The sequence below is a fragment of the Marmota marmota genome, unplaced genomic scaffold (assembly GCF_001458135.2).
Source record: "Marmota marmota marmota unplaced genomic scaffold, marMar, whole genome shotgun sequence".
NCBI lineage: Eukaryota > Metazoa > Chordata > Mammalia > Rodentia > Sciuridae > Marmota > Marmota marmota.
Window position 1 is genome coordinate 54,235,181 of NW_026000037.1, and position 26,016 is coordinate 54,261,196.

At 35.4% G+C, this 26,016-nt stretch overlaps 1 protein-coding gene across 2 annotated transcripts in view; it reads left to right on the forward strand.

Annotated features, from left to right (window-relative positions):
• The window catches only part of LOC107136897 (xin actin-binding repeat-containing protein 2-like), a 74,069-nt gene that overhangs the window by 40,304 nt on the left and 7,749 nt on the right, over nt 1-26,016 (forward strand). For both annotated transcript variants that reach the window (XM_015479271.2, XM_015479270.2), the window contains exons 4-7: nt 12,388-12,474; nt 12,853-12,925; nt 13,905-14,038; nt 14,697-24,057. In XM_015479271.2, coding sequence (XP_015334757.1) covers nt 12,388-12,474; nt 12,853-12,925; nt 13,905-14,038; nt 14,697-24,057 — 9,655 coding nt within the window. The remainder of the gene's footprint in view (nt 1-12,387; nt 12,475-12,852; nt 12,926-13,904; nt 14,039-14,696; nt 24,058-26,016) is intronic.

The window sequence follows — 26,016 nt, forward strand, 5'->3', positions numbered from 1 at the left end:
TACATAATGGAATTTTGTATCTTTTATAAGAAGGGGTGAACATTGAGAAAAAGTTGAAATAGAAGAAAAAATTTTGTATTGCCCTTTCTGTCTAAAGGTTCATATTAACTTAGAAATATAAATAATATTTTGTATAATTACATTGAACATAATTCCCAAGTGTATAGATAATATTTTCCAATATGCTAATTAAATTTACTGTATTTTCAAGTTTTACAATCAAATAGCTACAGAATTTTCCGGTTCTTAGATTTTGTTATTTTGTGAGAAGGGAGGAAATACATAACAAAAGAAACCATTAACATTATATAATCATTACACTAGTAGAACTTAGTGAAATCTATAAAATGTCTTTTCCATATAGTTACTTTTATGAAAATAGATGTTTTCTGTAAGTACTTAACATCAGAGGATATTATTAGCTCTTTCCGCTTCTTCTGGGTCTGTATTTCTCAAAATAAATCCTTCCTCATAGGTCTTTGAAAATGAATGGATTGAGTCAAGCTCATCTATTCTTTTGGATGTTCATTTGGTTATTAATTTGCATAATTACAAACAAATTAGCATGCTAAAAAAAACTGAAAGAACACAAGGCCTGAGAAAAGGAAGCAGCACTAAGAGGTTCTGTCCTTAGAACCACACTATTATAGAGAGATGTTTGAGACACTGTTCATTTTTTCCAGCTTCTTCACAAAACTCAACACTACAGGGCAATGAGCAAGATTATATCTTCTAACTGCCCTTCCTTGATTCTTTCTCCTTCTCCCCTGAGTGATCTACCTGGACATAGTAAAGAGAGAATTGTTCATCTCCTTAGGAATGATGAATGAGGGGAGGTGACTTCATTTCCCACCCCATCAGGAGAACAGGGCATTTTATATACCAGCCACTAGATCGATACCAAAAGGAGAAGCCAAGAGCTCAATCGACCTTTCTTATCCTGAGGTAAATACCAGTGCCCTCTGGAGACATAATACACTGCAATTTATTCCTTGTCTTTAGGGTAGAAATTATAATAATCTAAGGTAGCAATTTGACATATTGCAATGTTTAGATACATTTTGGGGAGTGTATTGGGCTGGGTTTTCATTCATGAGTTTTTTATCTTAAGCACTTTATATCATGATTCTAAAAATAGAAACAAATAGAAGCCACCCAAATCATATTTTCTTTTCTTTCTTTTCCTTTCCTTTCTCATTCTCTCCCTCCTTCTTTCTTCCCTCCCTTTATCCTTCCCTCCCTCCCTTTCTTTCTTTCCCTTTTAATAAATTTAATTAATTTTAATTAATTTAATTAATTTTTTCTCTCTTCCATTTTTAATTTGAAAATCAAGAAAGTTTTCCTCTTTCTCCCATGAGTATAATCCCTTCTTTTCCTCACAATGTAAGCATTTCCTTACTGTGTAGGGATTATGATTATGAGGAAGTATACCATTGAGCTTATATTCTACATCCTTACAAATGCATATTGAATACCTCACTTACTGCTTAAAAAAAAAAAAAACAAAAAAAAAACCTTGGTTCAAATATCTGATTGATGGGATTCTAGTCAATACACTATGATCCTGGCATATCATCATATCATGTTATTTTGTAAATTGTGGATAGCATTACTCCTTAAACCCCTTTTACTGGTTATGTTGTTGTGTAGTCAATGTGTAAAAAGCTAGTTGTCAAATTTTAAAGAAATTTTATGTTATTCAGTGCAATGGGCCTTATATATTTTCCGATAATTATCAATAATCAATGTAGCCCTTTCAGTTTCTTTCGGTGCTTCCCCAACCTTTGTCTCAGCAGCTTACCAATGAAGACACTGAGATTGAAATTAGTTATGACTTGTTTACCTGATATCTCACTTTAACTGATGACAAATTCTAGCCAACACCCAACACTCCTATCTGCCTCACTAATCACTTTCCAGTTCTCAAATTGCTTGTAGATACATTTGCCAATAAAATTACAACTTAGTACCCTTTTAGATATCCCCATATTTCCTTGTTTTTTTTAAAAAAAAACTAACTGATCAAACTATTTATTTTTAGTCATAGTTAAGATTTTCCCTAAAAAGTCTTGTTTGCACAGACAACATTGTAATGCTTAGGTCAAAGCCAAATCTAATTTATTCTTCCTCCTTGTTAGGATTTTATATAGGGATTAAACATGTCACCCCTCCCATCCCCCCAAAAAAGACTGAGGCCATAAAGACTCAGAGTGATAGAAAATAAAAGGAGGCACACTTGTATAATAAGAATTTGTGACACTTAGCAGGCAAATTGTGTTGCCTCAAAGTCTTCCTATGTGTCTTTGTACAATCACATGAAACTCATATTAACCTAATAAAAATAAGAAAGAAGCCTAAATCAGATTGAAAGTGCTTTCTACTATGTTATCAATTGTTGAAAATGATGGGAACTGATTTTGTGTTTTTAACTGGTCTCCATTTGGTTAAGAAGCTGTCAGTGTTCATGACTGATACTTTCTTAACAAGGGTTAATTTTTGATGCCTGAACGTCCTTCTATTCCACCACCAAATGAGGCAGAACCAGTCACCACTAGAAGCTGAAAATAGGCACTTCCTCTCCTAGCCTTCCTGATATCTAGGATCCAGATCTGTGAACTAGACTGCACTAATAGGGCACTTTCAGCTAAGAATATGTATAAGAAATTAGTGAGATTAGAAACTGGGACCCCCCACAGAATCAGTTTTGGTGATGGCCATGGCAGAGAATCACAACATCCAATTCCAATAATAACAATTCCAGAAATAAGACACAGCATGCACTATTAATGTTGCTGGCAGTGAGCCTGGTCTGGTTCATGTGGCAGTAGCAAGGGTGGGCTCACTTGATAGTTTTACAATTGTATTCTGTACTGTTACTGGTTACAAACCCTCCAGTCCTGGGGAATCTTTGAGAGGCACTACAACATCTCTTCAATAAAATCCCTTTTTTGTTTAAATTAGTCAAATTCCAATGCTTGTAACTAGAAGTTATGACACCAAAGTTAACATTCTTTATTATTGAGATCAGAGTCATATAATAGTGTCTTTTAGAAAAAGGGTAAGTGTGGAAAGAATTATACAATAGTAGATTAAATAACTATGAACTGACCATTCACAAGGTATTAGTTCATAAAAGAACCATAGAGTAAATAAATAGTGATCATGAACCCACATTTAGCCATGTCTCCAGGGAATACTTCCATGCTCCAGAGAGCAGAATGGTTTTGAAGGATCATAATATGTACATTCTTCTTTTTGCTTCTCTCTGTTTTAGTTAAACCCCTGATTCACTACTTTTCTAGTACAGAAAAAAATGTGCATGCATTAGGAGATGCTTCTTTTTAGTTTCTGGAATGAATTATACCACGAGTTTATCTGATTCATCGACATCACCTTACTCTTATTCAATCTCTGCCCACACCCACCTTTGACTTTGTTTACTATGGGGGGAATACTGAACTATTACAAAAATGTTTGATGTAAATAAGTGTGTGATAAATAAGTAAAGATAGTAAATATGGCTGTGGCATTCATTAGAGTTTTGTATATGTTAATTTATTTACTCCTCACAAAAACCTTCAAAGATAGGTACTATTATTTTTTCCTGTTTTTTTTTTTTTCCAACAAGAAACAAACACATAGATGTAGATGGTCTAACTAATGTTCCCAAGGAATGCGAACAAATGTGATACTCATCCTGGAAGGCTGATTCCAGACCTGTCCTGTACATTTACTTATTTATTTTTATTCATCTGGCTATCACTAAGGACTCACCATATGTCAAGAACAAAAAAAATCACTAATGAATATGACATTATTTTGCCCTGAAGGATCTTACTCTATCAGAAAGACAGACATAAAACAGATAATTACAAATGCAGTATGGTAGATGCTATGATAGAAAATATAAATGAGGCTCTCTGGGAAACATGGACACTATGATAAATTTTAGTCTGAGTGAAAGATAATCAAGAAGGACATCTAAAGGCAAAAAATGCTTCAGCTGAAACTTGAAATAATTTTCCAGGAATACAGAATGTATTCTAGGCAAAGAGATAACTGGTACAAAAGGTAAAATTATATGATATACTTGTGAATACATTGAGAAAGAATTGAAGCATGTAGGTGGAGATGTAGGCAACAGATTATAGAGAAAAGTATATGCCATGTTAAAGAATTTTTACTGCAGTCTCAGGAGGTCAAGAGCCATCAAAGAAATACAGAACTAAACTAAATAGATATGCCTTTAAGTAAGATTATTCTGACTCTATTATAGAGTTGATATAGAGGAAGTTAAGATTAGATGGAAGAAGACAAATTAGGAAACTATCAAAATAGTCCAGATTAAACATCTGAGGACTTCAAAGGGTCAGAAGCTCTAGGGCAAAGAAGGCCCTGGCTCAAGGGGCATACAAACAGCATTAAGTAGCATAGGTGTGCTCTTAAAGTTTGCTCTCATTTGTTATACTTTTATGTTTATATCCTAGTCTTATGTATATATAAACATATACAAATACATATACATATATATTTATATACACATGTATATATGTATTTATGTGTGAATTGAAAGTACATATATTTCTATAATGGATTGAAAAAAAAAATATATATATATATATACACCTTTAACATACATCAACATAAAACTTCTGGAAAATACCTTTTATTTACTGTAAATAGAATGTTTTTATGTAAGCTTCTTTTTAGTTGATCAAATAAATATTGTCATGTATATAACTAATATGATATGTTTGGGGACCTGATTAAGAGTACATCTTTCATGTGTTCTTTTCGTGAATCTTCATCTGTATTTAACTCTGGGATATGGCTCCTTAAGTGATACTTTTAGATAAGAAGAGAACACTAAGGGTTCTAGCAGCTAAAACTGGCATTGCTTCCACCGAATTCTCCCTTCTGGAAGACAAACTTTTTTTTTTTTTTAAACTTTTAAACTGTTATGATTTAGATATAAGGTATCCCCCAAAAGCTCATATGTGAGATAATACTAGAACATTCAGAAGTGAAATGATTGGGTTATGAGAGCCTTTAACTAATCAGTACATTAATTCAGTGATAGGGATTAACTGGCTGGTAATTGTACGTAGGTAGGGTGTGGTTGGAGGAGGTGGGTTACTGGGAATGTGACTTTGAGGAATGTATTTTGTCCATCGTGAAAAATGCTTTCTCTGCTTCCTGACTTTCATATCCTGAACTGCATTCCTCCTCCACACCCTTCCACCATGATGATCTGCCTCATTTGGGGCCCAGAGCTGTGGAGTTGAATGCCTATAGAGTCTATATCTCTGAAACTGAGTACCAAACAAAGTTTTCCTCCTCTAAAATTGTTCTTGTCAGGTCTTTTTGTCATGACAGTGAAGAAGCTGTCTAAAATATAAACTAAGTAAACTTTATTAAAAATGACATTTGCTCTTTATAATTAAATATGACCAAATATCAATTGTTAAGGAATTAGTCATAAAAGAGATGTGATTATTTGAAAACAATTCTCTGAAAAACTAATGCAATAAACTTGCATAATTCATCAAATACATATATTTAGAATTCATGTTTCAAGGGAATATCAAGCTAACTGAGCCTATACCATTAAATATATGGGTATATGTATATGCACATCATAGATGTAGAGGCAGATGAAGATATGTTCACTTATTTAAAAATGCTGACAATATTTAGCATAATGCATGAAATAGCCAATGTTCAATAACTGTTGGTTGAATAATTAAATGCATAGTTCAGTCTATATGAGTCATTCACCTTTAAAGATGCAGTGTTCTCAAAGGAATAAGTCACTACCTTGAATTTTTTCAGATGTTTTGCATCAAATTAGTCTGTTTAGGTCCAATAATACAGCTAGTGCAATCCCCAAACCATAGATAGGACTGCTACTGAATTAAGTAAAACTAAAGGCTTCACTTCTATGTTTATTTATTTTATTTCTATTTTTTTTATTTGTTTTAATTAGTTACACATGACAATACAATGACCTTGACATATCATACATTTGAATCAGGTGGGATATAATATCTAATTTTTCTGAGTTTATTATCATACAAAGAATTAGGACTTAAAATCACATTGATTCTCCTTTGCCATTGATGAGTTTAATTTTTTTTATTGTTGTATTATACCTATACATAATAATGGGGTTCATTTTGACATATTCATAAATGCATATATAGCATAATGCTTCATTTCAATTCCCAGTACTTCTCTTTTTTCTCCCTTCCTCTTCATCCCAATACCCTTACACTACTCTGCTGGTCTCACTTCTATATATTTATTGTTCTTTTTAATAGGTACATGATAGTTATACATAAAAGTGTTATATTCATACATGCATGTGCATAATTTGTTCAGTATTTTCCCCAGTTCTTTCCCTCCTCCTTCTTTCTTGATCCCCTTCTTCTACTAAATTGTTCTCTATTCTACTTTTAAGACATCTACCTTTTTAAAAACTTCTCATTTCTCTCTGGGTTCTGTAAATGAGGGAAAACATTCAACGCTTGATTTTCTAAGTCTTAATGTTCTCCAGTTCCATCCATTTGCCAACAAATGACATAATTTATGTCTTCTTATAACTAAGTAGAACTCCATGGTACATTTATACCACACTTCCTTTATCCACTTACTTGTTAACAGGTATCTAGGTTGGTTCCACACTTGCCTATTGTGAATTGCACTGCTATAAACATTGGTCTGCATATATCACTATAGTATACTGATTTTAGTTTTTGGATAAATACTAAAAAGTGGGGTGGCTGTGTAATATGGGGGTTATATTTCTAGTCTTTTAAGGATTCTCCACACTGATTTTCAAAGTTTTTGTACTAATTTGCAGTCCCACCAAAAATTCATGAGTATATATTTTTCCCTGCATCTTCACCAGAACTTATTATTATTATTTCTATTCTTAATGATGGCCATTCTGACGGGAGTATAGTTGACCAGAGTAAGGAAAAATCTGTGTATAGATTCAATTTTCATTTCCCTATTGCTAAGGATGCTGAACATATTTTCATATATTCATTGTCCATTTGCATTTCTTATCTTAAGAAACATCTGCTTTGTTCATTTGCCCATTTATTCATTGATAAATGAATGGTGGTGATTTTTGAGATCTTTATGGATCTCAGATATTAATTCCCTATTGGAAGAGTAGCTGGCAAAGATTTTTCTTTCATTGTGTAGGTTTGCTCTTCAAGTATAAATTATTTTCTTTGGTGTGCAGGAGCTTTTCAACTTGAGGCCATCCCACTTGTTTGTCCTTGGTTTTATTTATTGAGCTTTAGGAGTCTTATTAGGTGGTGCTCACACCAATAGGTTAGTATGTTGACCTTATGTTAACTTCAAGCAGTTACAGTATTTCTGGTCTAATACTAATTCTTTAATTCCTTTTGAGTTGATTTTTATGCAGTTTGATAAATAGGGGTCTAGTTTCATTCTTCTATGTATGGTCACCCAGTTTTCCCAGCATTTTCATTTGCTAAAAAAAGCTATCTTTTATTGCTCAAGACTATGTTAGCTAATCTCGGTCCATTCATACAGATTTAAAATGAGGATAAAGCTTTGCTTTTCATTGTCATCATAAATATCTCAGCTTAGTTTTTTATACTGTAGTAATTCCTCCCAATGCAATATTCCCCACTGATGATGCCAGCTACCTTGTACAGCATCATTGCACTGCCCACATTTTTCCTTAGATGTTCTGATCCCTTGAACTATTATCAAGCACTCTCTTTCTGAACACACTCTGTAAAGTGATTGAACGCTATTGTTATACACATCTGCTTTAGTAACTTCACCTACCAATTATGAAAATATTCAGTATCAAGACTATAAGACAAAATGCCAAAAAAATAATCATAGGGCTATGTGGAAAATTCCAGAATCTCAAATTTTAAAGCAAAATAAAACCAACTATAAAATTTTCACACCCTACGGAGAAAAAGTGACAATTTTCCCATGTCTTATGCACTGAGATGCTAAACATTGCAATTTGAGGACCAATGTGAGACTCACTTCAGTTAAAGAAGAGGGTTATATTAAAAAGTGATGACTGTGAAACATGAGAGGTAAATAATAGAAATGTGTACTGATAGTCATAGGAAGAGCAAGAGAAAAGAGAGAGAAGCAGGAACAGCTAACCCTGAAAAGAAAAGTCAGGGAAAATTTCAAAAAGAAAATAATTTTTGAGCCAAGCTTTCAAAAGGTTATAGTGATTATGATAAACTCTAGCACAAAACCAAAGGATGTTAGATGTTATATAGTAAGTTTTAGTGTAGTGTTTTCAAAAAATAGAGAAAACTTAAGCACAAGAAAACGTGTGTATATGCAAATCAAGATAAGCACAATGTATCCACCACAGATTTTGTACTCATCACTTAAAAGAAATGATGACCCTTTCAAACTTTGACTCCATGCCAATTTGGCATGATAACTAGTATGCTTGTATAGTTTAGGTCTGTCTTGCACAAAAAAGTAAATAATGATAATACATCATATCCCTTTCTAGTTTTACTAAAAATGAGATTAGATACAGAAAAAAATGTTGAATAACTGGCATTGAGGTTGAACTTCTATTTTTTCCACTCTGGTGAGACAGATATCTACTATTCTTTCAGTCTTTCCTTACATGTTTTTTCTATTGGGTATATTCCTAACAATCATTGTGAGCCACCATTAAAAATTCTTTTTTTCTCACTCATTGCATCCAAATGAGTTTGCATTTTTATTGGAAAAGTTTGCAATGTCTTTTCCTATATTCATAACAACAATGACAAGTTGGGTAGGCAGAACACGAACTATTTTCTGTGCTGAAAAAATCTCTTCCGAAGATGTGTATGTCAACAATAGATTTTTTTTGTAATATACTTGGCTAATATATGAGCAAATTTCAGATTGATGTGAGCCATGCAAACATTATAGGATTGCTTTGTAATTGTGTTAAAATTTCTCTTTTATATTCCAAAGTTAGATCATATATATTATTTATTTTCTTTCCTTTGGTGGCTGCTTGAAATGAAAAAGCTGGATTTAAGTGTGATTTAGCGATTTGTCCAAGATTACAATAAACCTAGTTGAGGAAAGAGTTAGTACTAATCCCTGAATCCTGGTTACTGGTTAATCCACCTGTGAACAAAATAGCATTTTTGTGTCTTGCAGCCTGGTCTATATTTGAATTTAATTTTCAGCAACCAATTTCATGAATCATTTCATGTGAGTTTATCTATGGTGTTCTGACTTGAATTCTTTATTATATTTTATTTGTGTAATTTGATTTCTGCCTTAGCATTATAATGATTCATTCTTTTACTTAACTCTACACGCTATAGACACCAAAAATTGGGAAGAAAGTAAGTCAGATGTAAAATCCAAATTAAAGTTGGGAAACAGAAAAAAATGATGGAAACAAAATCTTGGAATACTTAAGACAGATTTCATGTAAGTTACAACAACCAGGGGGCAGTAAAATTGATGCCATGATTCTAACATACCAAACTAGAGTAGCAATTACAGTTCTATTTAATAATAGAACATAAATGCTGAAGTAGACACTTACAGCTATAAGCAAAATTTATGTATGTTTGTATGGCTCATATTGTGCCATTTCCTACAAGAAACTATGTTTAGAGATGATAGGCATAGATTGTTTTCACCTAATTAGATGCATACTAAGTACAAAGTGTTTGCTCCAGAAAATGATAAATTTTGAAATATATGACAAAAATACATTTCTTTATAGTTTTTCTACTCAGATTATTTTGCATTTTTTTCTCCACATAGAGATTCATGTCACTTTATTCTCTCAGTATGACAATTGGTGGAAGGTATCGGAACTTAAAATGTCTGTGGATATCAGAAAGGGTTTAGAAAAACACCAACTTGGTTTTATATTTTAGGAAGTGATAGGGATGATGACCCAAAAACTATATACCTGACCAAAAATGCCAGCCCCTCTTTGTTTCAGCCAGATACTTCTATGTTGAAATATGAACCTACAGTTGTCAGATCTTCAGAGTTTTCAAAAGCAGGAAGAAATATTGATTTCTGTAGGTGTTCAGTAACCCAAAGTTTTTAAATGACAAAGTGGATCATTTGCAGATGTCATTAGGACACAGATGGCAGATAGACCTCTGGGTAGAGACATGACTCAATAAAATATCTGTGGTGCCCCTCAGTAAAGACCTTGGCTCTGGTCAGGTTTTCATTATCTTTTGCTGCTTCACAGTCTATTCATTACCTCTTCTAGCTTCTCAGTGTCTGCAGAATAAGTCATGGGATATTTACACCATATCTCTGTAGGCACAAGATTTGTCACTGTTGAAAAGAGTTGTCCTTTGTACCCAAGCCTTTTTTCTATCTGCCTTATTCACTGATTCTTATGATTCCCTCCAGCACAATGCTATTAACGCCCTTAAATAAAACTTGATTATGTAAGGCATCTTATATGGAATTCTGATCCTTTGAACTTAAAGGAAAGAACATGGATTGCTTAGTTTCTATCTAAAATCTTTCTCGAGAAAGTAAAGCATTTTGTTTATTATTCTGTTCCCAGTTTCTAGACCACCTTTGGAAAGTATAAGTTTCAACAGAATTAATTTACTAATTGAAGGTTCTATTTCATTCATTCATTTATTCATTATGTGAACTTTTCCTTAGCACAGTTGTGGGTCAAACATATTATCAAATATCATTTGAAATGTGTAGATCACTAACAAGAGCAAGGAAGACATTATGTTCAGGAAAAAAAAAACTTTAGTGTTCTTCAATTTAATGAATTATAACCTAAATTTTAAAGTGTAAGCCCACATTTTTACTTTATTTGCTTATAAAACTCTTGGAAGTTGTCTTAACTATGCTTCTTAATTCTCCTTCCTAGAGACATACAATAAAGCTGGATTGTAAGATACATCTCTAAATAAAGAATGAACTGCTCCTTGGTTAACTAGACCCTTAACCTTGTATTCCAAACACTTTTGGAGCAATTGTCATGTACTCTTAGTAGCAAGGAAAGGACTGGTCAAGATCTCATTAATTAAATATTTTACAGTTATTCTTGGTTTAAAAAATGTGATAGTTTAAAACTAACTCACAGTGAAAAACAAACTTTAGTGTTCCTATTTAGTTAATAATGATAACATACCTTAGCTCACTTGATTATTTTTTACTAAAACAGATTTTTTAAAATCAGATGTCAAAAAATAATATTTGTTAGTCATTTAGATATCAAGATAAAAGTAAAGTTCAAGGTTCAAATACATTCAAACACATGTGTGCTTATAAAGAGAGGGTGTCTCTTTATAAATCAAAAGTAGCTCCATGAAAAAAAAAGATAATGAGATGTACACTATCATAACATGGCCTGTGTGTATTGGTTATATTTAGCGATCAGTTTTTAATTGAACTCTTAATGAGTAATCACATCGGATGGCCAAATTGAAGAACAGAATGTGTTTTTGATAAATAAAAATGTGACTTACAATCAACACAATATATTTATTTTTCATCAAGAATTTTTATTCTGTATCACTTTTTATTTACTGCTTTTATTTTTTTAGTTTTTAATTTTTCTAATTAGTTATACAAGGCAGTAGAATGCATTTTGACACCTCATACATAAATAGAGTGTAACTTCTCATTCTTCTGGTTGTACATGATGTGGAATTACACCAGTCATATGGTCATATATGCACATAGGGTAATAATGTCCAATTCATTCTACCATCCTTCCTACCCTTATACCACCTACCCTCTCTTCACTCCCCTCTACCTAATTCTAAATATCTCTATTCTTGGAGTCTTTCTCATATTGAATACAAGATGCACCACTAACATTTGTGATCTATGTTCTAATCCAGAATGTGAATATATTAAATTATTTTGCAAAAGGAAATTGGGATTGCAGAAGGAATAAAAGTGCTAATTAACTGATGGTATGACAGGGATATAATTCTTGATTATCTGAGTTGGTCCAATGTAATCATAAACGCCCTTAAAAGTGGAAGAGAGGATCAGACAGAAGGTAGCAGTGGGAAAAGGTCTTGGCCTGGTATGAGGGGCCAAAAACCTAGAAAGGTGGCCAGTTTCCAAAATCTGTGGAAGGCAAGGGAATGTATTCTCCTCTAAAGTCTCCAGAAGGAATGCATGTCTTCTGATACCTACTGAGACTTCCAAACTACAAAATATAAAATAACAACATTATGCAGTTTTAAACAATTAAATTTTTACTACTTTGTTATAGCAGCCAATTAAATTTCAGAAACTTCATATTTTTTTTAGAATCCTCTGTCAATGAAATTATATTAGTTTAGATGTTCAAACTTTTCTTAAGGCTTTTCTGTTTGTTTGCTTGCTTATTTTCAGGAGGTAATCCATAGAAGTCAGGAAATGAGAAGAAATGATCAAGAAGTTTCCAAAGCACATGGAATTGATGTTCTCCAAACAGAAATGGTAACTACTTAGAGAAACAATACTTTTCAAGCAGTTTCCAAAACTCTGTGCAAGTTCTGACTTTGTTGTTTTTGTTGTAAATTTTGCTTTCATTGTCCTTTATGTATTTAATAGAAATAGACACTTATGTATCAGTGTCTCTCTATTTTTTCAAGTTGAAATTCTTTTATAAGAATATGATTGCACTTTAGGTAGTGATTCAAATTTTTTCTAACTCAAGTTCTTGCATTAAAATAAATGATAGAATCTTAATTACCATTTCTCAATTTATACTGAAATCTTACATAAAAATCACTAAAATGAAGAATATTATTTGTAGTATTCAAATCACTGACTCCTGAAAAACAATAACTTTGTAAAAATTATTTTTAAATACAGGTGTCTCATCTTGAAAAGCACACCGAGGAACTAAAACAAGATTCTCAGTTTCAACAGTATGTTCAAGAAACAGGTAAGGGCCTGTATTACTGGCCCCAATATATCTTTCTCTGATTGTTGTGTGTGTGAGTTTGAATGGAGAACTTCCAAAGTCCAGTTCTCCCTACTGAGTAACTTTAGTAACTGTGACTCATGATGTTAAAGTGGGCAGGGTAGTGTTTCTACATAATTAGATTTTGCCTGTAGTAATAGATGCAATATGTTTTTAAAATAGTTCACTGCTCATTACCCCTGAACTTTAAGGTTCATCCTTAAAGTCAAAAGGTGACAAGATAGTCACTTCTGAATTCTATTTTTTACCTCTGAGATCTAGAATTCAACTTGATGCCTATCAAGTTCCCTGATAATAGAATTGTCTGTGATATGTTCCTCTTAGTGACAAATTTAAGTACTACTAAGCCTAGTCCTATAATGAACAAATAGGAGATTAGAACAATTTTATTCATGTAAGAAAAGTACAGTTTTTCAGCATATATTAGGGGAAAGACTTTTACAATCCAGAAGAAGTGAAAGTGAAATTTAATCTAACAGTGACCCAAACATTACTTCAATGGCTTGGCTATCTGTAATTTGGTTTTCAGTTTAAAAAAAAAAAAGAAAACTTCTGCTCTTCTTTCTTTTGTTTTGTAACTTTTACTATTTTTTTTCTAAGAAGAGAAGTGAAACCTTATTGAAAAATATTTGGAAATTTGTTTGCTTGCTTATTTTCAGGAGGTAATCCATAGCAGTCAGGAAATTAGAAGAAATGATCAAGATCCTTTCCAAATGATCCTTTCCAAATATAATTACCAACATCTTTCTTCCTGTATTTTCTTCCTATATTTCTTGCTATATTTCTAAATTATATAACAAATCAATGGCATATGCATAAATGTATCCCTTGAATCTTTTTATTTATCTTACATTGTGATGTTTCCCATAGCATTATAATTTTTTCTTTAATATAATCTTATTCATTATATAATATCCCTAATGTTCTTGTCTGTTTGTAGTTATTGATACACCTGAGGATGAAGAAGTTCCTAAGGTTTCAACTAAGTTTCTAAAAGAGCAATTTGAAAAATCTGCCCAGGAAAAGGTCCTTTATTCTGACAAAGAGACAACAACCCCTGCCAAGCAGAGGAAGGTAAGGTAATTTCTCTACATGGAAATACTTAAAATGTAAAATCAGATTTAAGTGCATAAATTTTTCAAGTTATTGGATTTTTAAGGTGTTTTTCAAAAACAACAACCTTGAACTAGGTAGCACTTATTCTGTCCCAGAAGAAGAATACTGATCTACACAAGAAAAGAGGCAGAGTAAAAACTTTTCCCAGTACAGTAAATGAGGGAAGAAAAATTACATAAGGCTCTAAAGTCTATAACTAAGAGCAGGTAAAGTAATTAAGTCAATTTTAAATGTCAGATGCTTACTCTCTTCTGTTTAAAATTCCAAGGAAAACAAAAACTACTCTCAAAAGTACTTCAAGACTTTTACTATTTCCCTGTGGATTGCTCTGCATAGCACATTAAATAGAGGGTGAAAAATCAAGAATATATGTAAATATTAAAATACTTGATTATTGATACAGCGGGTGGGGAGAATGAAGCTTTCTAAGTAAAAGCATATTCTAGGATCGATAGTAACAGGCACTGAATATCACTCCTAAGGGTGTCTTTAAGTGGAGTAGATCACCATTTTTTCTTGTGGAGATGTCACAGCAGAGTCCTGGTTGCAGATGGGTGAATGTCAGCACTGAGGGAGCCTCCACTCTTTATAAGTTTTGTTTTTCTCTCCCCTAAAGATTGATTATAAATATGAAGACTCTATAAAGCCATCATCTGTTGTGGGTTCCTCTTCCTCTTCTTACACTTCAACTAGCCAAAGGAAGGAAACGTCTGCTTCAAGATATAGTGATCACAGTATCACTTCCTCAACTCTGGCACAAGTTAATGCCACTCCTTCGGGAATGATGGAAGAATTTCCTCCTCCACCACCTGATGTACTTCAAACTCCAATAGATGTGACAGCATTTTCCCAGTCCCCTGAAGTCTCCAGCCCTCCTAAGAGACTACCAATCCCCAAAGATTTATATTCTAAGCAAAGAAATTTGTATGAATTAAACCGCTTATATAAACATATCCATCCTGAGTTAAGGAAAAATTTAGAAAAAGATTATATCAGTGAGGTTTCTGAGATTGTTACTAGAAGTCAAGTAAACTCAGGGAGCTCAGTTTCAGCAGATGTGCAGCATGCTCGGTATGTTTTTGAAAATACAAATGAGAGTTCTCAAAAAGATCTGAACTCAGAAAGAGAGTGCTTGGAATGGGATGAAATCCTGAAAGGGGAGGTGCAGTCCATGAGATGGATCTTTGAGAATCAACCATTAGATTCTATCAACCATGGCTCTCCAGATGGAGGTAACACTTCCAAGGGCATCACTGATCAAGAAATTATTGCTGGTGGTGATGTGAAGTATACCACATGGATGTTTGAAACCCAACCCATGGATACACTAGGGGTTCATTCTTCTGTCACTGATGTAAATGTCAAGAAAGTGCCTGAGCTAGCCAGAGGAGATGTCCACACAGCCCGGTGGATGTTTGAAACAAGGCCATTAGACTCGATGAATAAAATGCATCAAAGTCAAGATGAATCGGCATTAGCGGTTATTAAGGACATAACCGGGGGAGATGTCAAGACTGTGAGATACATGTTTGAGACTCAACATCTGGATCAACTTGGGCAGCTTCATTCAGTGGATGAGGCTAACTTACTGCAACTCAGATCTGAGCTCAAAGAAATTAAGGGAAATGTTAAGAGAAGTATAAAATGTTTTGAAACTCAACCATTATATGTTATTAGAGATGGTTCAGGTCAAATGCTAGAAATTAAAACCGTTCACAGAGAAGATGTAGAAAAGGGGGATGTGAGAACAGCACGTTGGATGTTTGAAACACAGCGCTTAGACACAATCAACAAGGATATCACCGAAATTAAAGTTGTCAGGGGAATATCCATGGAGGAAAATGTCAAAGGCGGAGTGAGTAGGGCCAAGTGGTTATTTGAAACCCAACCTTTGGAAAAAATCAAAGAAGAGTTAGAAGAGGTCGTCACTGAAAAGGAAACAATAATAGGCACAGATGTGTCCAAAAAGTGTTGGATGTTTGAAACGCAGCCATTAGACATTCTAAAAGAAGTTCCTGATGCAGATCCTGTGTCACCTGAAGAGATCATAGGGGGCAATGTACAGACCACCAAGCACCTATTTGAAACGCTTCCAATGGAGGCCTTAAAAGACAGTCCTGATGTCGGAAAGCTTCAAAAAATCACTGCCTCTGAAGAAGAAAAAGGTGATGTCAGGCACCAGAAATGGATTTTTGAAAACCAACCACTGGAAGAGATACGAGAAGGTAAAAAAGAGTACACACGAACTGTGAAGCTTGAAGAAGTCGACAGAGGAGATGTCAGGAATTACACGCACATCTTTGAATCAAATAATCTAATCAAATTTGATGCATCACATAAAATAGAAGTGGAAGGCATCACAAGGGGTGCCGTGGAGTTAAATAAATCTCTTTTTGAGACAACACCACTGTATGCTATTCAAGATCACCTTGGAAAATACCATCAAGTAAAGACAGTCCAGCAAGAAGAAATCCTAAGAGGTGACGTAAGAAGCTGTCGATGGCTTTTTGAAACAAGGCCCATTGACCAGTTTGATGAAAGTCTTCACAAATTTCAGATAATTAGAGGAATATCTGCTCAAGAAATACAGGCTGGAAGTGTGAAATCTGCTAAATGGTTGTTTGAAACCCAACCTCTTGATTCCATTAAATATTTTAGTCATGTGGAAGAAACAGAAAGTAAAACTGAACAAACTACAGAGATTGTTAAAGGTGATGTCAAAACCTGTAAATGGCTATTTGAAACCCAGCCAATGGAGTCCCTTTATGAAAAGGTTTCATCAGTGACTGAGAGTGAAGAAATTCATAAGGGAGATGTCAAAACCTGTACTTGGCTCTTTGAAACCCAGCCACTTGATGCCATAAGAGATGACTCTGAAACAACAGTCAAGTTACAGACTGTCAAACAGGAGGAGATCCAAGGTGGGGATGTTCGGACCGCATGTTTTCTTTTTGAGACAGAAAATCTGGATAACATACAAGGAGAGGAGGGCAAAGAAAGCAAGCACATGGAAATGGAGATCCAAGCTGGGGATGTCTCCAGCATGAGGTATAAATTTGAAAAACAATCCTTAGATTCTATAAGTTCCAGTTCGGAGGAAGTTTTGAAAAAAATCAAAACCCTAAAAAGTGAAGATATTCAGAAAGGCAATGTCTTAAACTGTAGGTGGCTATTTGAAAACCAACCAATTGATAGGATAAAAGCAAGCCAAGAAGACAGTGGATCAGTTAAGACAGTGACAGACATACAAGGTGGGGATGTAAGAAAAGGGTGCTTCATTTTTGAGACTTTTTCTTTAGATGAGATTAAAGAGGAATCTGACTTTACCAGCACCAAGAAGACAATTACTGAAGAAGTAATAAAGGGTGATGTAAAAAACTACAGAATGCTCTTTGAAACCCAGCCTCTGTATGCAATTCAGGATCGAGAAGGTTATTATCATGAAGTGACAACAGTTAAAAAGGAAGAAGTGATTCATGGAGATGTACGAGGAACAAGGTGGCTTTTCGAAACAAGACCATTAGACTCAATTAATGAATCACAAACTGTGTATGTTATTAAATCGGTCACACAAGAAGACATTCACAAGGGAGATGTTAGTTCGGTCAGATACAGATTTGAAACCCAGCCACTGGACCAGATTTCAGAAGAGGCACATAATGTTGTACCCACTGTTGACTGCATTCAGGGTGGCAATGTGAAGACGAGTAAGCAGTTCTTTGAGTCTGAAAATACTGGGAAGAGCAATTACATAAGGACAGTGAGCGTCAATGAAATACAAAAGGGCAATGTGAAAACATCCACTTGGCTATTTGAAACTCACACAATAGACGAGCTAAGAGGAGAAGGGTCAGAATATGAAAATATCAAGACAGTCACCCAGGAAGATGTGCAGAAAGGTGATGTTAAGCAGGCAGTGTGGCTCTTTGAAAATCAAACTTTGGATTCTATTAAGGAGGCAGATGAAAGCCCTACCAAAATGACCAAGGAAGAAATCCCTCCTTCTGATGTCAAGACAACTACATGGCTCTTTGAAACAACACCCCTTCATGAGTTTAATGAAAATCGAATAGAAAAGGTAGAAATTATTGGCAAGAGCATTAAAGAAACCTTGAGAGATCTCTACTCTCAAAAAGTTATCGAGGCTCCTGGAATTATCATTGAAGCGGATGAAGTGGGAGATGTCCGGATGGCAAAATACAAGCTAATGAACCAATCATCACCCGAGATACAGAAAGAAGAAATCATCAGGGTGGATCTCAGTAGTATAATGATGAATTTACTTTCCAAAAGAGACTGTACCAAAAGAGAGATCTGCGTTAGTGAAGAGGAGAAGGGAAATGTCAATTTCACTAAAACTCAATTATTAAACAGATCAACTGAATTTCATGCTGAAAAGGAAGAGATAGTGAGAGGTGATGTACAGCAAGCGATAAAAAACCTGTTGTCAGAGGAAAGACCTGCGAAGAGAGGCATTTTAATTCAGGAAGATGAAAGAGGAGATGTCAACATGACGATCTATTGTCTTCTTCATGAAAATGCCAGTGACACAATCCAGCGTGAGGAAGTCATAGGAGGTGATGTGAGGCATACCATCCATAATCTGTTGTCTTCCTCATCAAATAGTAAAATATCCGAAAGGGCTAAAATTGATGCTTCTGAGAGAGGAAATGTTCAGTTTTTTACCACATGCATAGAAACCGGAGCTTTGGATTATCTCAAACAACTCCAGGCAGGGTCTGATGAAACACTAATGGCTACAAATCCAGTAGAGAAGGAAATAATCGGTGGTGACGTTGAGGGCACAAAACTGTTACTAAAGAGAAGGCAGTCTCAGGTGGAACGCACTGTTAGTGAAGCTGACATCGTTCCAGGAGACGTGCACAATACCATTAAAGTGTTTATGGCAGAGCCTCAGAGTTCCTCTTATGAGACTCACAAAGAAGGAATTGCAAAAGAAGATTTGAAATCAACCCTGAATTCCCTCAGCCAGGCCATCAAAGAGAAAGCAGTGACCAAAACAGAAGAAACTATAAAAGGTGACATGCTAGCCACACTCAGGTCACTTCAGGAGTCAAGCCACCGATGGAAAGAATCTCAACAGCCAAGTGCCATCCCGGGTAATATTGAGCAAGCTATTGAGTGCCTCGAAAAGGCTACTAACACAAGGACAGAAATCCTGAAAAAGGAGCTTATTCGAGATGACCTAGAAAAGTCCCTGAGGTCTTTGAAAGAAGCACAGAGAGGTTTTAAAGAAATCAACAAAGAGAGTATAATCAAAAAAGATAACCAAGCTGGGATGGTTGGATCCTCAGAAAGGCAGGAAACAGAGATCCATCAGGTGGCTATGCAGAAGGACAAGAAAAGTGTTCTTCAGCCAAGGCCAGGAGCATTTGAGCCGAAAGCCGGCTGGCAAGGGAGGGCAGATACTCTCAGTACAATGAGAGGTGAATCATATCATGGGACTTTAATAGAAGAAAGATCCGAGATTACTCTCCCAAAGGCCCCAAAAGGCACAGTAAAGATCGTTATAGATCGTGAACAAAACAATGATGCTCTTGAGAAAAGCCTCAGAAGACTATCTAATTCACACCACCAAGCTATAACAAATGTGTTGGAAACAGGCAGCAGAAAGGGTGTCCAGACTGATGCTATTAAAGAGCAGCAGCTCAGTGACAAGTACATGAGCAGACAATTAACTTCCACTGTGTCAATGAAGGAAAACCTAAAGTCTACAGATTCAGAGACAGTGAGCAAGCTGAAGAAGGATGAAGTCCTCAACTCCACCCGATCAACCGATGGATCACTTGAGAAGCAACGGACTCAAACCTGTGAATTGAAGAATGACCATCAGAAGACTGAGGCTTTCCACACAAAGAGTCCTAAAAAGACCCAAAACATTAAAATACCCACAGAGGCACAAAGATCCACACCTGGTCCCACCCAGCAACCAGGCAACATGCAAATTGCAGAAATGTATGAAGTCACAAGGGACTTTCAGAAGCAAACTGTGTTAAAGCAAGAAATGCAATATTCTAATAAGGATATAAAGAAAAATAGCATGAACCTCCAGCCTTTGCCTAAAGATGAAGACATAGCCAATATAACGGGAGTGAAAGTCTCTGACAAAAACCACAATAAATTCAAGGCAACTGACAAAAAGCAGAAAACTGATAGTTATATGGAAAGCCAGGACTTTCTAATGAAGACAAATACTTCCAAAGACTTAAAGATGGCAATGGAAAGGTCCCTTAATCCAATCAACTTTAACCCTGAGAATAATGTAAAAGAAAGTGAAGGCTCCCTTCCACCTCCATCTCCACCTCCTCCTCCACCTTCCAATGCATCATCTGAAATTGAATTTCCTCTTCCTCCTCCACCTCCTTTAATACTATTGCCTGAAAAAAATGAGTTTCCTCCCTCAGTGTCCACAGAGAAGATAAGGGCTGAATCTGAAAACTTCCAAGGCCTCCCGCTTCCTCCACCACCAGCAGATGAGAAATCTGAAAAAGAATGTCAATCAATATTTCTCCCACCTCCCTCTCCTCCAGCTCCATCTCAAAAACCAGTCCATCTTCTTTCCTCCTCAGTGCCAGAAAAGCACAGTGAAGCATTCATACAACAATATTCCCCAAAAGATGTCTTGAGCCCTCAGCAAACTCATTCTCAGTCTAAAGTCATAAAAGGAAAATCACCACCTCCTACATTACCCAAGCCCAAATTTCCCAAGATAATCGAAAATACAAAGAACCAGCTTTTCCCAAAAGTTGAAGTGGAAGATTCTTTGTCAGACATGGACTGCAAAACTACTCCCTTAAAGCATCAGAAAAGAGTAGAGACTGCAGCTAGCAGTGAACACACAGAGACAAAGCAGAACACATTCAGAAAGAGCCTTGATGAGAGGAAACAGCTATCTATTGACTCTGTAAAGTCTCTCTCACAGACAGTTCCTGAAACTTCCACACTCAAGGGAAAGCAGATGGCACCTCTCATAAAATCCCACTCATTTCCCTCAGGTTCAGGACAACAAAGTCCAAAACCATATATGAGAAAATTTAAGACACCTTTAATGATTGCTGAAGAAAAATATAGGCAACAAAGGGAAGAGCTTGAAAAACAGAGAAAAGAGATGTCTTACTGCCACATTGTAAAAACAGAAAGTCAAAATCAAGACCTGTCAGAGCTGGAAAAGGAAACACTTTTACGAAAAATAAATAAGGACGTCCCCCTACCCAAAATGGATTCAAAGCTTCCTGTGGCCCAACCCAACCCAGACTCTCAAAGTAATGTTCAAGTTGCAAGAACACGCTCTGATGATCAGCTTTCAATGGCATCAGCAGTGACAGTCTCAGCCACAAGGCTCCAGCCTGCGCAAGCAGCCTCAGAAGAGACTAATGTGAAAAAAGATGTCTTACAGAGCTCTAGGGATATTACACAATCTAAATCCACTTGTGAAATGAACCAGAGTCACCAAGAATGTACTACACAGCAAACACAGCAGAAGTGCCTGGAGCAGTTGGACTTGCCCCAAAGCAAACCAGGTTCCCCGAGTTTCAAAGTGAAAACCATCAAACTTCCCACTGTAGATCATAGGGTGAAAGAAACAGATGTCAACTATGAAAGTCACCTAAAGCACTCTCAAGTTGATGTTCAAGCTATTACCAAACAGCAGTTTCAGGAAAGTGAGAAAACTGAAGCAAGTACAGAGTACAGTAATAAGCAATCTGTGACTGAAAAATATCACCAATTACCTAAAAAGGAGAAAAGAGTGACAATTCAATTGCCTACAGGATTTTCAGAGAAAAACCATGAAAGAAAGCCCAAGATTGTTCCTGAGAAACAAAGAGAATTTAGGGAACCTGTGAGACGAAAGCTTCTAGAGACTGAAGAAAAAAATCAGGGGGCATCAATGATGCGTTCCAAAGAAGAGAGATTGATAGTTGAAGGCAAACAAGAACATTTGAGTAATAGGTCAACACCAAAGGCAGTCAAACAGAAGATTATTGATGCACACTGTGATTCACAGACTCAGAATTTTCAGCAAACACAAATACAGACTTCTGAAAGTACAGTTGAACATAAAAAATTGTCCCAACAATGTGATAGTCTGCAGGAAAAAATATGCCTCAGAGACAAGGGCATCCAACAGAAGCACGTCTCCTCCAATACTAAAGATTCAAAGCAAGAGATTACACAGAACAAATCTTCATTTTCCTCTGTGAAAGAATCCCAGCAGGATAATGGAAAATGTGTTGTAAATATATTGGAATTCTTGAGAAAACGTGAAGAACTTCAACAGATTTTGTCTAGAATAAAACAGTTTGAAACAGAGCCAAATACAAGTGGCCTTCAAACGTTTCAGACACTGTTAAATATTATTCCAGTATGGCTGATAAGTGAAGAAAAAAGAGAATATGGAGTTCACATTGCCATGGAGAATAATTTCGAAAAAGTCAAAGAAGAAATAGCACATATTAAAACTCAAGCCGAGGATATGCTTGTGTACTGTGAAAATAAAATTCAAACAGCCATGATAACCTCCAAAACAGGAACGCAAGGAAATAAGACCACCAGTCTTAATGAAGCATCCTCAAAAGCATCTAATATTAAAGCCAGCTATAATAAAAACATGGAACAAAAAGAAAATAAAATCGTAGAAGAAAAAATACTGCACCACCAAGAAGCAACTCATCAGGAAGCTACTATTCGTAATCACACAAAAACCCATGAGGAAATTAAGCTGGATGACAGCAAGATCTCTCCTCCCTCTTTAAAAACTCGTCCACCGTCCCCTACTTTTATAACAATTGAATCTACTGCCCGAAGAACAGAAACCTCAGCTAAGGATGAGCTTTCTCAGTCCCCTAAAAAGGACAGTTGTGTTGAGCCCCCACCAAGAGGGCCAATGCCACAATCATCTGGAATTCGCAGAGCAAATACCTCCCCTTCTCCACCCAGGAGTCGCTCTGAACAACTTGTCAAACTCAAAGACACGACGGCAAAGTTATCCAGAGGAACCGTTCCGTGTCCTCCAGCAACCCCGGTTCCAATTGTAGAGAAGAGGACTGAAATCATCAGGTCCCCAGCAACACTCCGTCGTCAAATAAAGATAGAAAGTCGTGACAGAGGCTCTCCACCGACGATCACAATACCTGTGCATGTGAATCATGCTGGCGGTGGTTCCTTCAGAGAATCCATGGAAGCTCAAGAGGAAGTTAGGAAAGTGGAGAAAAGGGCGACATATGTTCATAAAGATGGAGTGAATTCCATCAATGGCATAGGGCCGGACACCGAGAGTTATGATGCAGTTGAAATCATCCGTAAGGTAGAAGTGCCATGCGGGTCAGAGCTCACACAGAGATATGAAGCAGCCAATCGAACCGTTCAAATGGCTGAAAATTTTGTGAAGGACCATGAAAATGAAATAAACAGGTGGTTCAGGGAATTTGAAGATGGCCCAATTTTTGAAGCCAAGTCAGATAGAAGAGTTTATGCAAATGGAGAAGCAAGCCATAATATAAAACAAGAGAGTAGTACATTTTGTAAGGAGGAATTTGGATCAACATCTTTAGGAAACACTAATTTTGCAGACTTTTCTTACAAATATCCCATAGAGTTCCAAGAAAAAATTTCTGTTAAGCAGCCCAAAGTACGCTCTGAAACAAGGTCTATAAGCGAACATTTCTCAGGCATGGATGCATTTGAGAGTCAAGCTGTTGGGTCAAAGGTGACAGCTTCATCTTCACATAGCTCAGAAGCTGGCAAATCTGGCTTTGGCTTCAAGCATGCCCCACCAACCTATGAAGATGTTATCGCCGGTCATATTTTAGACATCTCTGATTCACCTAAAGAACTCAGGAGGAATTTTCAAAAAACATGGCAGGAGAGTGAAAGAGTTTTTCAAAGTCTGGGATATGCAACATCAGATGCTTCTGCAACTGAGACCACCTTCCAGGAGGGATCTGCATTTATAAGTGGTAAATGAGCTTGAAAAGTGTGAACAAAAATTAACCTCTTTAAAGGCACATGTTCCAAAGCCAACATGGTTTAAAGTTAAAAGAGCAATAACCAAATAATAGAACCTAAAACTAACAGCTTTCACTGTACGCTTCAGTCTTCCTTAGTATGATGGCTTTTTTACTAATTTTTGTTTACAAAACAATCTAGTGTGATGCACCTGCACTGTGTGAAAATAAGAAATGTATCGATTACTGAAATCTATATTTGTCAAGGTAAATAAGGCTTTGTATAAAGTCATAGATACAATAATAATCATTATTGTGATTGTATTACTATAGCTGTATATTTGTTAATTACAGATCAAAGGGCATTGTTAAAATTTCTTACCTAACATTATTTTATTCAATTGTTTTAAATTATATTAGAAAGCATCCTTTGGACTAATGTTGAACTGATGAATCTTTAATAGCATACTTAAGTGGTCTTTACAATGAATTTGAAATAGGCTGGTAATCATCCAGGAGACTTTAGACTCTTCACATGGACATTAAGGATTTTCCTGAATCTATAACTCTAATAAAAGTGGAGGTGTGAAATTAGACCTTTTAATTATTTAATTATTGTTATTGTACTTGAAAGAGTTAGCTTTCTGTGATGCCATATTTTTCTATAACTGCTTTTTCGCCTTTCTGAAAATTTGCTCCAAATGATAGCTCAATTGATCTCTTTCACAGATGAGCATGAACAATACATTCTTTAAAATTGATTACATTTGGAATCAGGAAAATTTAAATCATATGAACTTAATGCATGTTTTCTAACATCAGAGAGCAGCTCATTTCATTATAGTTTCCCTACTTTTCACAGTAAATGAGGTTTCATGATAAAACGATTTCACATAATTAATGTGCATCATTAATGTAGTCTATCCTTTGGAGAGATTGATTTTAAAAAATGGCAAGCTTAAACATAAGAATTGTTGAAACTATTATATATAATTATGCCTCTATCATATTTGCAACATATGTGTCTAGTTCATCAGGCTAATATGGTTTCTTAATTTGCTTGCTTCTGGCATAATTAAGCCAAAATGCTCAATTTCTGATAATACAGCTCAAAAGCACAGTAAATGTAAGAAAACTAGTGTTGAATCTAGAAATCTGTCTCTACCACAACCAAGTAGGCATAAGAGTCCTCTCAGTAGCTCAGATTGAGCATCTAAGTGCTAAAGTGTTTATTTTTCATTGTTTTGTATAAAGGAACTTGAGCCTATTTGCTCTTATATGTAGCTAGTGTGAAAACTTACTCTCATAGGATTGTTGTGAGAATTAAAAGCAACACTAAAATAAAATTTCTGCGTCTTATATGAACACCAGTTAGTACTGTAATCATATTATTTATAAGGATTAACATTTGCATGAAAGTTGCAGAAAGTGACTGAAGGAAATGAGTAAGAGAAGTAGGAAAATTTCAAAAAGTAGACATAAAATCCAAAAAGCACTAAAATCTAAAATCATTTAGGTAAAGAACAAATGTCCCTGAGCATTTCAATAATTCAAGTGTCACTATGATACAGTTAAGAGTTGGTGTCATAGTCAACACCAAATTGTTAAAAAAAATATTCAAATACTGTACAGTGTCCTTGGCTTTAAAAATATGTATGTATTTTTAGAGATCTATACAGAATGCTTTAAAAAATAAAAACTTTGAACCATGCTCAAAGTCGTGCTCAGCTATAATCCCAGCAAAAGGGTAGGCTGAAGCAGGAGGTTCACAAGTTCAAGGCCAGACTTAGTAATTTAGCAAGACTGTGTTCCAAAATAAAAAAAAAAAAAGGGCTGGAGGTGTAGCTTAGTGGTAGAGCACCCCAGGGTTCAATCCCCAGTAACTAACACAAACACACATACACACACACACACACACAAATAAAATAAAATAAAAACTTCAGATCAAGTTAGATATCAACTTCTGTATGT